Raw genomic sequence first — 13,514 nt, 5'->3', positions numbered from 1 at the left:
GCTTGCGCTCGTTCACCTAACTAAGCAAAGAAAAAGAGTTTCATTTCGACCATTCCACCCGGTTACTGTCGGTTGCCGATTTTAATATGCTGTTTTGATTGTTAAGACATAATTTCGGGCTGTTCGCCTCTGATCCCTTAGTCGCATTAGAACACTGGCGAAAAGAGGAAGTACTAATTGAAGACTTAAAGAAAAACTTGTAGGTGCAAAAATGATATTCGGTATTTGTTTATGATTTTTTTTGAACCATTCAGGTCAAGAAACATATGTATGGAACATGTACACGCAGCGATGCTGGGACTTCTTCCCGGTCGGTGACTGCTTCAGGAAGCAATACGAAGATCTTATGGGAGAATAAACAGGAAACAAAACAAACAACATAGGAGATTTTAGTACAAACCTGTCAAGTGGCATTACGATCGCTTTTCATTGACAATTACGAAATTAATTCTGTCAATGTCACTGTCACTTTCTCTCCAATATGCCGTAATAATATAAAGGAGATGATCGGTAAAATCGTTTTTCAAATTTTCGATGACTAATGTCTTGCCAAATTAACAATGCAGTCTTACAGAATGTATTTTTAGTGGATACTAGAAATAATCTATAAAAAATCGTTATTTGTCATTAAGTCTAACAGCGCTTAAAAGTTGGAATTTTGTCAGTTATTAAATAATAGGCTTATCTTAAATACTTGCCAATAAATATTACCGTATCCACCTTAAATGCTTTTCAATTGTTTATGTACGATAAGACAATTTAAATACTATTCCGATCGGTTCTATAACCAATTTTAATTACATTTTATATTATTAATTACTTCAAGCTAAAAATTCGTTTATAAAACCTTTTACATTGTAAAATTTCACTCGATTGCCTTTAAAGTAAACAAATATAATGCAAATTTAAAGTTGTTGATAAATCAAATTTAAAAAATTTAGACTGTTTGCTCAAACTGTTTTCAAATTAATTTTATTGCTTTGCATTGCCTAGCAAAAAAAATCCGAACTTAGGTAATCTATATAAGTATCTAAGCAAAATACGTAAGAGCTTACGCAAATTATTAGCTGTGTACAGGTGTTTTGAATGTGTATTTAGATTTCATAAAAAATATATTAAACTCGAATATTTTATTTGGTCCATTGTATCTTGAGAACTTACACTTATAATTCGTTTGTTTAAATCGTGAGTGACATTGACAGAAGACATATGACATCTTCAAAACATCTGTAATTTGACTAATTTTATTTAAAAAAAGTTTACGAAAATTTTATATTATTTAAGTACAAAGTTTAAAGTTATTTATCGAACAAAATAAAATGTAGTTCGAGTGGCCTTTCCATGAAATAATAATATTTGTTTAATATTACTTATATTACTTAAGATAATTTTATTGTAAAGCTAAATAAATTGAATATTATTTGAGATTGTTTTATTTTGATAATTTAGAAGGGTCGTGGTACAATTTACATAACTGTTCTTATTCTTGATTATAATGTTACGTTATTTATCAAGTAATTAAATACTTGTGAACATTATTATTGGACAAATGCAATGATGTGCAAACAAACAATTACTTTAATTAATACATTTTAATATCGAAATTTTTAAGTCTGTTTGCTCACTTCGGTTAACAATGAATCATTCATTGAATACTTACTTACACATTGAATCATGAAGACGAAAAGGATTTTTGGGTTTGGCAACATATGTACCTGATTTCCGTATAAAAGTCCGGTAGGTTCATTAGCTGCCTTTGTTGATTTATAATGACACGGTAGATTAGTTCCGTGTTATAGGAAACGCGCTGTAGGAATATTCTCGTATAACGCGCTTGCTTTACTCCATATAACGCGATATGTACAAAAATAATATTTAAACAAATTTAATACAGCATAACCAATACTTTTACAATTAAAAAAATATGAACAGAAATTAAAAAATAATTTTAATTCCATTAAAACAACGCAGTTGACACAATGTGCAAAGGTAGGTACACGAAATTAATTATGAACTCTAGAAATCATTATCAATTTCACAGTTTGTACAGAAATATAGTGTGAAATCATCGCATTATATGGGGGAATACCCGTGCTATTCGAGACACTGAAATCGCGTAATATGAAAATGCGTTATATAAGAGTTCCGTGTTAAAAAAGGGGATTACTGTATATAACTAACTCAACCAGGATATAGGTGAACAAACGTAGTCAAAAGAAAAACCTTGCTGATAATTAAAAGCTATAGGTATAGAAATGATTTTAATCATCGCTGAAAAGGGATAGTAAATGAAAATTAGGCTTAATGATTTGTCTTTATTAAACTATGCTCAGTCTTCCTTTTTATTTAATTAACTTATGTTGTATGAACACTTCACCGATGATTGTACGCAGTGAGGTGTGTTGACCATAGTTGACGTGGTATCTGGAATAATATTTCTTCCTCGAAGCAACATTCCGGTTCGAAGGATAAAATACCTTATTTTCTAATTCATTTGACATTTTCTAGTGTACCCAAACAAAATTCACGTAAAATTGGAAAACTCGATCGACCTTGTGCGTCTTAAAGCTCTTAAATTATTAACAGATAGGTACTGCGTTTTTCGATTCAAAGTACATGGAAGCTTCGCGACATAAACAGCCAGGTAGCGTCGACTAATACGAACTCACTAATGCTATATATTTTTAATATGAAAGACAACAAGGTCGTACGATTTTAACTTCATTAATTAAATTTATAAATTACTCATTACATAACAATGTCAATTTGTAGATCGCTTTTAGGGTTTAAATAGTGAACCAAAAATAAACAGTTAAGAGGTAGATATTCCTAAAACAACACCTCACTCATGCTACAGAGACATTTTAGATAACGCAATAGATCAGATACAAAGTAATGACAGCATATTTTTAACATCCCTACCTATGTTTTCCAAACACGATTTTTCTCGTGACACACCTACACAACCTTCAACAATTAATTTTATATCAAAATAAAAGACAAAAACGACAAAATTCTTTATTAATTGACCGACGGCTGTTTGTGAGCTAAATACAGTGTAAATATACTGGTCAGTGCGCTAACTAAAAATATTACGTCGAACCATCTGTGATAGAAGTTGAACTGTAATTCGCCGAGGACTTGAGTTATTATGATGCGGTATTCGGGGGGCATGTTCATTCTCATCAGCAGCACTGACGAACAGAAATACATTCCCATTATCTGGGCCAGTATTAAAACTATTATATTCGATGATTTCGATGATGAGATCTTGTAGAAGAACTGTAAATAAAATTAAGGTTCAATGAACTTCATTGATGTATTTCTCACGTGACCTCAAGCTGGCAACATTGGCCGCACACACAAAAAAAGAGTAAAAAGGATTTACATGTGCTGAGTTGTGCTTCTGTTACTGTTTGCACTGTGTCAAATTTCGTATTGACTATGGAAGGTAAAGGTAAGTTTTTTATTTATTGCTCAGTAATGTGGACGAGCTCACGGTCCACCTGGTATTAAGTGGTTACCGGAGTCCATAGACATCTACAACGTAAATGTGCCACCCACCTTGAGATATAAGTTCTAAGGTCTCAGTATAGTTACAACGGCTGCCCCACCCTACAAACCGAAACGCATTACTGCTTCACGGCAGAAATAGGCAGGGTGGTGGTACATACCCTCGCGGACTCTACCACCAGTAAGACCTTCACCAGTGTCTCATAATTCGAAGCGACGATATTACATCTCCCGGTAATCGTTCGTAAATTAACCCACAGACACAGCTCACTGAGTTTCTCGCCGGATCTTCTCAGTGGGTCGCATTTCCGATCCGATGGTAGATTCTGCGAAGCACTGCTCTTGCTAGGGTTCGTGTTAGCAACGTCGTCAGGTTTGAGCCCCGTGAGCTCACCTACTAGTTAAGGTTACGCTGAAATAGCCGCTCAAGACTATCAGCTTAGGTGGGAATAAAAAATACATCTCTACGGTATAATGTACTGAATGAACTTGCCTTTGTCAAAGTCAGCAGCAAACCTCTGATGCTGGTGAGCACTATACAGCCGACGAGTATGAAAGACACGTGCTGAGACCAAAAAGCGACATCTATGTTCCAACCGAGCCAGTGGACGACTATCTCTAGGCCTTTCGTGACCGGATCCTTTTTACCGACTCTGTCGAATACTATGTTCACGGTGGACTAAAAAAAAAAAACAAAAAATAATTAATTCATGTTTATGATTAACTTATATGGGGACTTTTTGGCGGGAACGCGAAGTGTCAAGTTGTGTGATTTGTTTTATTTTGTCTGTTTAGTATTTTTTTCGGGTTTAAATGTGTAACAACGGTGGTTTATTAACTGTTTAATATCTGTGAAAGTGCACAAATGTGGGAAAATGAAACAAAGCCGCTGAACGTAACTTCTCGGGATCCTCCAAAAAGTCCCCGGAAAAAGTCTCAGTAAATGACCACCATTTTACTGAGATTATATTTCATCCCACATCACCTCATATCATTTCCTTTCATTCCATTTCATTTTCATTTCATGCCATATTAATCAACTTCATGTCATAATATCATTTTTCATATATAAAAAATACATAAAAGATTAGGCTGTGTGGTATGATACCCTTGCCTTCCCAGTTGGAAAAATAAAACTACTACTACTACTAGTACTACTACATAACTTATACGCAGTTTAGCGACTGGTGTTCTGCTGTGATTATCGCTTATTGCGGTGTTTAAACATCGATTATTTAAACCACTCGCGCGCCATCTATCGTTGATGATACTAAAACTTCCCTAGACTGCAAACTACCGGGCGATAATTAAAAAAAAAAGTTTCTACGCACACAGAAAAAACTATATATTTAGATCTGGCAGTTCGTTTCACTTTTCGACGTGAGATAATCAAAATATGATTTGGAACAGTATATTTTTATACTAATATTTTTGATTATTTTTCTGATCGATGTAAAATACCGATTATTAAGTAAACTTACGTGATTAAGTAACGTAACTATATTTAACGAAATCGAAATCAATGACGACATTTAGTCCGAGAGGGGACACATGACATCACACCATTACCCAAATACGTAATAACCAGTGTGCTTAGTGCGGAATTTGTAACGTTTTCGATAGCGTAAAACGTTTGCCAACGTTTGCCGCTAGGGGCGCTGTTCCGACTGCATAGAAATTAAGTTAACTTTTACGCTATCGAGAACGTTAAAAAACTCACACTAAGCACACAGAAGCGTCTTCGAGAGTATGTACCATCGGCGTTCATTTTAACGTTGCCAATTCCAGGCAGCGATCGAACTTGACCATAACAAAAAAAAAAAATCAGAGTACTCACAATAAATATCTTCCATATACAATACAAAGAGAAGAAATAACCTAAGAAATTGAAATATTTCCCTTGAAAAGTCTTCGACCATTCGATCTTTTCTCTCATCGTTCTGGCGTCGTGCGCTTCTAAAAACAATTGACGGCTCAGCTCCTCTAAGCCGGATATCTCTTGCCTCAATTGACTAATATCTGTAGAAAAAAATATTATACGAATAGTTATTTGTCATTTTTATGCACACCATACTATTTTATTTACTATTAGCGACCCGCCCTCGCTTGGCTTCGGAAACATTAAATTTTATTATTGATAGCTGAGTCCCGCGATGTTATTGTCGTACCGCCGGTGACGCCGCGGGGCGAAGCTAGTCTAAAAAAAGTAGCCAAGCTACCCATATATCATTAGCTACCTATCAGTGAAAGTCTCGTCAAAATCGGTCCAGCCGTTCCAGAGATTCGCCGGAACAAACAGACAGACAGACAGACAGACAAAAATTTAAAAAAATGTTGTTTTGGTGTGTGTACCGTATAATATTCATATGCATGTAGTAAAAAGCGGTTATTTTAATATTACAAACAGACACTCCAATTTTATTTATATGTATAAATGAGTTGCTCGTTCCGGGCATTTCAATATTGCACTAATTGTTACGCTAATAATACTCATTGTAAAAAGGAAAATAAAAAAAATAAAAAATATTTAAATAAAAAAAACATGGCCGCTGAGTTTCTTGCCAGTTCTTCTCAGGGCGGAGGCTAGTTTTTGTGAATTGGCGGTAGTTCTTTTTGACGTTCAACAAGTATGTACTTTCATTCATGTTGAATTTTTTTTTTTTTTATTTGATTTCATTTATGATGTACTTTTATCGAGTACAAATTCGCATCTAGGTACCTGAGGTTTCCTGAGCCAATATCCAATGCGGCATGATTTTCACAAGAACTTTCCATAACAGGTGCCCGTCATTGAGAGAGGATACTACCCATCCCTAACTGGATTTACCGTTAAATCACATAAAGATATATTCGGTTTAACATGTTTTACCCGTTAATCAAAATATCCAACGCCGGAAGGAAGAATGGAAAATGTCCGCAAACAGGCCACGCTTGCTTCTATTTTATTATTCATGTAATTTCCGCTATAATGATTTCGGTTTCTCACCAATAAACGTAGTGGTTACAAAATGTGTAATTATTATTATTATTATAACTAGATCATGACCGTTTTTTTGATAACGCCATCTTGTTGTGCCTTTAAAGCGGTTAGTTCCCCTCAATTAAGAAAAATAGTATTATTATTCGCCAATAGATGTCGGGAAGAGTTTATTATTGAAAACACGAATAAAACAACATTTTCTGGAAATAAATCGTAGCTAGATTGAGTTATGGCCCCCGAAATCCCCTGTATACTAAATTTTATGAAAATCGTTGGAGCCCTTTCTGAGATTCAGATTATATATATACAAGAATTGCTCGTTTAAAGGTATAAATATATATATATAATAATAAAGATACAAAATTGAAACTTAATAAAACGCTCACTTACTTTCCGTTCCATGACCTAAGGGATTCGCAATACTTCCAACGCTGGACAGAATGTTTGTCCAGAAGCCTCTATTTTTCGTCCCAGATTGGTCCAACATATTATACTGTCTCCCTCCAACGCTGTTCGCTTCGGCTAAAGCTATCCTCTTCTTCTTAACCAATATCATGTCCATTGTTTGGAGCAGTTTCTTTTCTATTGATAGTACATCGGATTGGGTTACTGGTCTGAAAATTGTGATGAATGTTATCTTTATCCGTTGCTACTTATTAAATGATTATGTGTATGGAAATTAACAAGATTAATACCGTCGCTCGACTTGAGACCAGAGATTGAAGTAGAGATTCGATACATACTACACAGTACCCTTCAAAACCTATAATTTCCTCTCAGCAAATAGCAGGAAAAGTTGGAATCATTTAAACAAAATGAATGACTATGTTAAACTATAGCAATTTTATTTGTTAGGGTTAACAAAACAAATTTGTATTATTACATAATTTCCGTGGTTTGATATTAAAGCTTTCACCACAAAACTTACAACCATAATAGCTCTCATATTAGTTGTTGGCTATGCATTAACCGAGTTATCGCTTAATATCTGCCTACCCACTTCTATGCAAGAAAATACGTTTTAATCAAAAATGAACCTTATAAATATAGCCATTGAAGTGTAAGGATAGTTGACAGCACCAAAACCTGACAGAAGAGCCATGACGGTCACACCGATGACACCGATCCTTGAAACTCCTTGCTCTATTGAGAGTATGCCCTAAAATGAACGAAATAATTTTAGATGAGGTACATATTTTTTATTCGAGCTGGTCCAAAAGAAACATGCTATTAGAACTGATTATATTAATAGAGAAATCGATTAATTTCTTTAATTTTTAACATAGCCTATACCCAAGAAACAAGAAGAACCTTAATACTTAAAACCATGTCGTCAACTCTTTAGGGTTCTATTGGCATCTTTACTCAGGCAAAAGAAAAAAAAATACAATATTACAAACAATTTTAAATAACCAAACAAATGAATCAAAGTCATAAACATTGAAATAGCTTAAGATGGCTTTTGATAATTATGATTGAAGCATATCTAGTTACTAAAAGCCTATAGTGCGTTATTATTAATAGTGATTCAAGAAAAATAAATGATGATTACCTTTTTAGGACTCAGTATTGGGAATGGATCGCCGATTTTCCAAAAGAAATACAAGTATATGAACCATACAAACACGGTGAGAGGCCTAATGGAGTTATGTGACACTGAAATTTCGTATAAAAATTGTATTAATTACTTTGCTCAGTTAGGTGCCATTTGAAGACATTGATAGTCGAGCCACACAAGCTTTCTACTATAATTTCTACCGTTCTTGCCATAGCACAACATTAACAGTTAAATTAATTATTTCCATCGAATATAATTTCAGGATGGGGACGTAATTAAAAATAAGCTCCTTTTTTACAGAATGAAATTTTTCAGATTACACTTTTCTTTGTTACGTTAATAAAATCACAACATATTTTTTAATAATATGTGTTCTCTAATTTATTATGACTATGCTATGTTACCATATACTCACCAAATCTAATGTTGCTTATGCAGAAAAAAGCTATGTAGAAGGGTATGAGGGCTATCACCATAAACAATAGTGAATATAAACCAAAATTCCAATGGAAGTAACGGGAGCTGTAAGTTAAAACCCAATATTATTACAAAATTGTTTAATATTTATGAATGAATGTAAAATGTGCTTATGTACATGACTACATACTTAATTACTAATTATTAATGGTCTGTCTGAAAATTATTTGTACTATAGCTAATACGGTTTAAGGTAGGGCCTCTATCATACTGCCAACATCTACATCAAAGTAGTTAAGAGGTACATAGGCCTCATGTAAGCAAATTGCAAAGTATATACTACAGTAATTAGGACCTCCACTGAATATAACTTTGGCTAAACAGAAATTGTACATCCATTGACCTTTGAATGATCAACTCATTCAACATATTTAAAATGTTATTATATTGTGCCGGTAGCTATTATACAACACAAGATATTTGATCAAGGTCAGAATCTCGTTTATGACATCTTCAAAATAAGTTTAGACACACAAAAGTTTTGAACAGCGTTCGGACCGTCATTCTACCAAGCAATTTCAGCCACTCGGTGGAAGATTGTGCTTCAGTCATTAAAACTCCCATAATAAGTTTTGTTAATAGAATATTGTAGGGATTGAAGAAACTTACTAAAAAATTTAAACCAAATATACTTAATTCACTTAGAATCCCATTATTCAATGCCATATGATTGAATCTCTTTCAGCAAGTACATAAGATGATAACATCCCTATTTTAGCGGTTATTCCTAAGAGTTGAATGCATCAATCATATTGAAGACTCCTTACCTTGTATCTAAATAGCCAATGATTTCGAATATGATCAGCTCGAACATAGTACAGCTAAGGGCGAACGTAACAGAGAATATAAGCTGTACAAGTGTATGATGTACTTCATAATCACGGAACAATTGTTTTACGAAGAAAATCCACCCTCCAACGAAGAATACTACCTGAAAGTTATATTATTTCGACATTATATAGTTAATAGTGATTTTGACGGCTAATTGTAAAATGTAAATGTTTACTAATATGTAATGGGACTTCGTAAAGTGCATCTGTAAAATTTTACGAAATATAACCTGTTTTATTGGTTTAACTTATATATTAATACCTGAGATCCTAAAATTATTAACGTATCTTCTAAGAAAGACATCGTTTTTAAATATTTCTTTTATAATTATCTTTCCATTAATACCAATCTATTCAATTCAATTTTAATTTTTCAGGTTTCCTGAATATTGTTTACAAAAGTTTACATTTGGTTTACATGTCGAATTGTCGACATAACATATGTCAGTTTTTTGTTTTTTGCACCCAATAGGACGAGCAAAAGGAACATGGGACATACGAACTTTCTACAGGGTGCCCTAGAAGTAGGACCAACGAGATATGCGGAATAGAGGGAATTTATATCTTCTAATATCTCTTAAATTTACTATCCCAGGTCTTGTAGTTTTCAAGTTATGGATTTTTTTAATATTACAATAAAATTGTTGTACAACGTACAAACATTTTCACATTTTACAAAATATATTACCATTTTTTTGTTACTTTTACTACATATTAAACACAAATTGCGCTTCTTACATTTACAAATGTAAACTTTTCTCTGATTGCTTATACTAAAAGCTTTCTTTACACTAAAGCAATTTCATAAATGGTTTCATATCCAGTTCGGCTATTTTGCTGTCAAGCAATAATGCCTTCCAGTTTAAGAGCGGGACAACTGTATTACAAAATTAAGACTGAACTCATGTCTGAGGGTGAATGCGTTTACATTTTTTATGTCTATGATGTCTCCGAGAACTATTTAAGACCAGGGTGGTCAGAGAGCATAAAAAAGGTTGGAAATTTAACAAACCCAAACTATGTATTATTTACACGATATTGTCTACACCTTATTTCACGGCAAACGGAAATCACTGGCTTGTAGAGCGTGGCGTTTAGAGCGGACCCATATGTCATATTTATACTTAATATAGCATTGCCAGTAAATAATAAAAGGGATGATAAATTAGAGAAATTTGACGAGATTTAATAACAAATAAAATTATCCTCTTAACTATATATTCACAGTACTTATTCTGCTACAAAATAAATAATTATTAACTAACACAATACAATATGTGCAATAATTTTTTTTGCTAATATGGGTGGGCGAACTCACGGACTGCTTGCTATTAAGTGGTCTCCGGAGCCCATAGACAATCACATTAATACCGCTGTCCATGTTGGAATATGATTTCTAAGTCTCTGTTTTTACAGTACCATGGCTGTCTCATCCTTCGAACCAACGTCGCATCGCGCGTTACGAAAGTTCTGGGCGTCTTATCGTTTAGACCAACTCTTTTCCTGATGCAGACGTTGTAGTGTGTGGTCACCATCACGAACTTTTTTTTATTGCCCTTGTAAGCAGACGGTCATACGGCCTACCTGATGGTGAGTGGTTACCGTCGCCCATGGACTTCAGCAATGACAGGGACAGAGCCAGGCCGCTGCCTACCGCGAAACACACACGAACAATGAAAACAGCTAAGTTGCAATGCAATTTATTATTAAACTTCATTCTTTGGGAAGTTAATTATGTACTCTTGACTATCATCGCATACTTGCAAATAATAAGTATTATCAGTTTCAGTTTCAGTATTATCTTCGTAAACTTCATATGAAACAGTTGGTATTGCAGCTGCCTCATTACTAATTGGACTACCAATATTGATTTCGGGCCCCATATTCTGTTCTTGGATCTCATTCTTTATCTCTTCATGACTCTTCTTGTGTTTTAGCATGTATGTTTTGGAAGTAAATTTTATATTGCACTCTAAACCGACCCCAACATGATGACGTTTAATATGTTCTGATCTTCGAGAAGCTGAAATAAAACTTGCATCACAATGCTTACATTTGTATGGTTTTTCCCCAGTGTGAATCCGTGTGTGATATAATAAAGACTCTTTTGATACAAACTTTCCACCGCAGATGGCACAAACAAAATTCTTTTCTTTTGTATGCTTGACTATATGTGCTTTCAGTCTACTCTGGGCCCAATATTTCTTACCGCACCATTCGCATACATGTGACTTATAATTACCATGCTCATATTGAATATGAACACGTAAAGACATTTTTTGAGTATATTTTTTGCCACAATAATCACATGTGAATTTAGCTTGAGACGGGTGAGCCCGGCATTGTTGCTCACATACATTGTTTTCCTTGTGCTTTTTATAGGTACTTTTATTTTTATACGTCCTACCGCAATCTGGGCATACTATGCTCGTTTGATGACCCAACTCATGTTCTTTGAATGTATTACCGTTATAGAATGTTTTACCGCATTCAGAACAAACAAACACAGAATGACTGTCCCTTCTGTGAACGTTCAGGTATGCCTTGGAGCCATACTTACGTGGACACTCAATACATTTGTACTTTTTTGGAGCATGCACTCTTATATAATGACTTCTTAGATTACATATTGTCGCATATGTCTTAAGACATTCCTTGCACATAAGTATGTCAGGGTTGTTTTCGTCGAATAAAATTTTGCTTAACGGTATATCGAAATTCGGTGAACGTTTATGTTCTTTTTCAATTATAATATCTTTTTGCTCAGATTTAATTGGTTTTGTTGGATTTAAAATTTCTAAAAATCTTCTAGAAGCTTCCTTACAATTCATAATTTTTCTGCAATCGTAAAATTGGTTGCTGGTGAAATCTTCAGGATTCAAAGATAAATATAGGGTTTTGCTTCCGTACAGATTTTCTGTAGTGGCTTCTACACTATTTGTTACAGTATTGAGCATTTTGATCATCAAATCAGCATTATTTCGGCTTGTGTGCATAAACGTATAACTGCTTATAGTTAATCTGGTACATTTGTCACATAAAACGTCAAATGATGCTACGAAATCATAAGTCTGGAAGCAAAGGAAATTCATTGAGTACTATGGTCTTGTTTAAATTCTTATCTACAAAATAATAGATGTAGCTTAAAAAAAAAAACAAAAAAAATATACAAACAAAAAACTTTCTTTTATTACAGTAACAGTGGTCAGGATTTTAGAGCAAAGTTATAAGTTATAGTATTGTCATCAGTCCCAGATGTGTGAAAATTTTCCAGTTAAAAGTTTTCAATTTTGAGACATGACTTGAAGTCTGTGAAAATAATATTGCAAGATTCTGTTACATATCAAGCTAATAAAAGCATGGTCATAAGTTTATTATCATTTTGATATGGGATCATGCAATTCTTCAGATGTAAAACTGAAAAACTGTATTGGACTGAAAATAATCGCACCACTTCAATATAAATACATAGTTGGACTATTGCTAGTGGGTCATTTTTTTATCAAGTATAAGTATTTTAATTCATAATGAATTTGATAAATTAATTTTCTTTTAAATTTAAAAATAAAATAAAGAATAAATATTTTTTTTAAATATATAGTTTTACTACGGCTAGTGGCTCATTTTTTATCGAGTATAAGTATTTTAATTCATAATTAATTTGGTAAATTAATTTTCTCTTAAATTTAATAATAAAATATAGAATAAATATTAGACTCAAAGAAGAACGAGACAGAAATAAGTAGCATTGATTAATGAAGATTTAATAATCCTTTACAAATGTAATAAATTACCTTCATTCCCAAAACTGAATTTAAAATTTCTGACATACTCAAGGTTTCTTCTTTACCATTAATATTCACGATGACTTGATCTTTAATAGAAACAAGTTCCTCAGTATTGTGCACGCCCGTTTTATGGAAACATAAACAACATGCATTGCGTTTGTTTTTTATTAAACTAGTTAACATTTGATTAAGGGACATCATTTTAAAGAATTTAACGACTTCTCAAACTTCTGGTCTCAGAAGAGCATGGCGATTGTCAATTAGATCCCAAATGCATTTCGTAAGAAAAGATCATATATTTGTAAAGATTTATTTATATATAAAACACTCTGTGGTCTTGCATGAAATGAGTACCGGTAAAATGGGGC

At 33.4% G+C, this 13,514-nt stretch overlaps 3 protein-coding genes across 52 annotated transcripts in view; 1 reads left to right on the top strand and 2 right to left on the bottom strand.

The window, feature by feature from the left end:
• The window catches only part of RyR (Ryanodine receptor), a 167,339-nt gene extending 165,916 nt beyond the window's left edge, over positions 1–1,423 (top strand). For all 50 annotated transcript variants that reach the window (XM_089738141.1, XM_089738147.1, XM_089738146.1 and 47 more), the window contains one exon: positions 255–1,423. In XM_089738141.1, the coding sequence (XP_089594267.1) occupies positions 255–358 (104 nt within the window). In that variant the 3' untranslated portion in view covers positions 359–1,423. The remainder of the gene's footprint in view (positions 1–254) is intronic.
• Positions 1,424–2,301: 878 nt separating this feature from the next.
• Positions 2,302–9,799, bottom strand: GPHR (golgi pH regulator). The gene is made up of 9 exons (XM_028184618.2): positions 9,621–9,799; positions 9,296–9,459; positions 8,467–8,573; positions 8,046–8,149; positions 7,531–7,652; positions 6,884–7,107; positions 5,351–5,532; positions 4,007–4,192; positions 2,302–3,282 (listed from the first exon to the last, which is right to left on the bottom strand). Exons 1-9 carry the CDS (start codon positions 9,660–9,662, stop codon positions 3,022–3,024), a joined length of 1,392 nt encoding a protein of 463 aa, XP_028040419.2. The 5' UTR covers positions 9,663–9,799; the 3' UTR covers positions 2,302–3,021.
• Positions 9,800–10,562: 763 nt separating this feature from the next.
• On the bottom strand, positions 10,563–13,514 carry LOC114250652 (uncharacterized). Its single transcript, XM_028184616.2, has 2 exons — positions 13,153–13,514; positions 10,563–12,429 (listed from the first exon to the last, which is right to left on the bottom strand). The coding sequence occupies exons 1-2, from the start codon at positions 13,345–13,347 to the stop codon at positions 11,065–11,067; spliced, it is 1,560 nt and encodes a 519-aa protein (XP_028040417.2). The 5' UTR covers positions 13,348–13,514; the 3' UTR covers positions 10,563–11,064.

The sequence above is a fragment of the Bombyx mandarina genome, chromosome 24, assembly GCF_030267445.1.
Source record: "Bombyx mandarina strain Sakado chromosome 24, ASM3026744v2".
NCBI lineage: Eukaryota > Metazoa > Arthropoda > Insecta > Lepidoptera > Bombycidae > Bombyx > Bombyx mandarina.
This window is presented reverse-complemented; position numbering and strand designations above follow the sequence as displayed.

What these genes read in the sequence shown, in the direction of transcription:
- GPHR (XM_028184618.2), bottom strand. Translation starts at nt 9,662, where the DNA reads ATGTCTTTCTTAGAAGATACGTTAATAATTTTAGGATCTCAG. An exon ending in CTTAGGTCATGGAACGGAAA is followed by an intron (nt 5,533 to 6,883) that starts GTAAGTGAGCGT and finishes TTTTTTCTACAG; the next exon opens with ATATTAGTCAATTGAGGCAA. An exon ending in TGCTGCTGACTTTGACAAAG is followed by an intron (nt 3,283 to 4,006) that starts GCAAGTTCATTC and finishes TTTTATTTACAG; the next exon opens with TTCTTCTACAAGATCTCATC.
- LOC114250652 (XM_028184616.2), bottom strand. Translation starts at nt 13,347, where the DNA reads ATGATGTCCCTTAATCAAATGTTAACTAGTTTAATAAAAAACAAACGC. An exon ending in ATTCAGTTTTGGGAATGAAG is followed by an intron (nt 12,430 to 13,152) that starts GTAATTTATTAC and finishes CTTTGCTTCCAG; the next exon opens with ACTTATGATTTCGTAGCATC.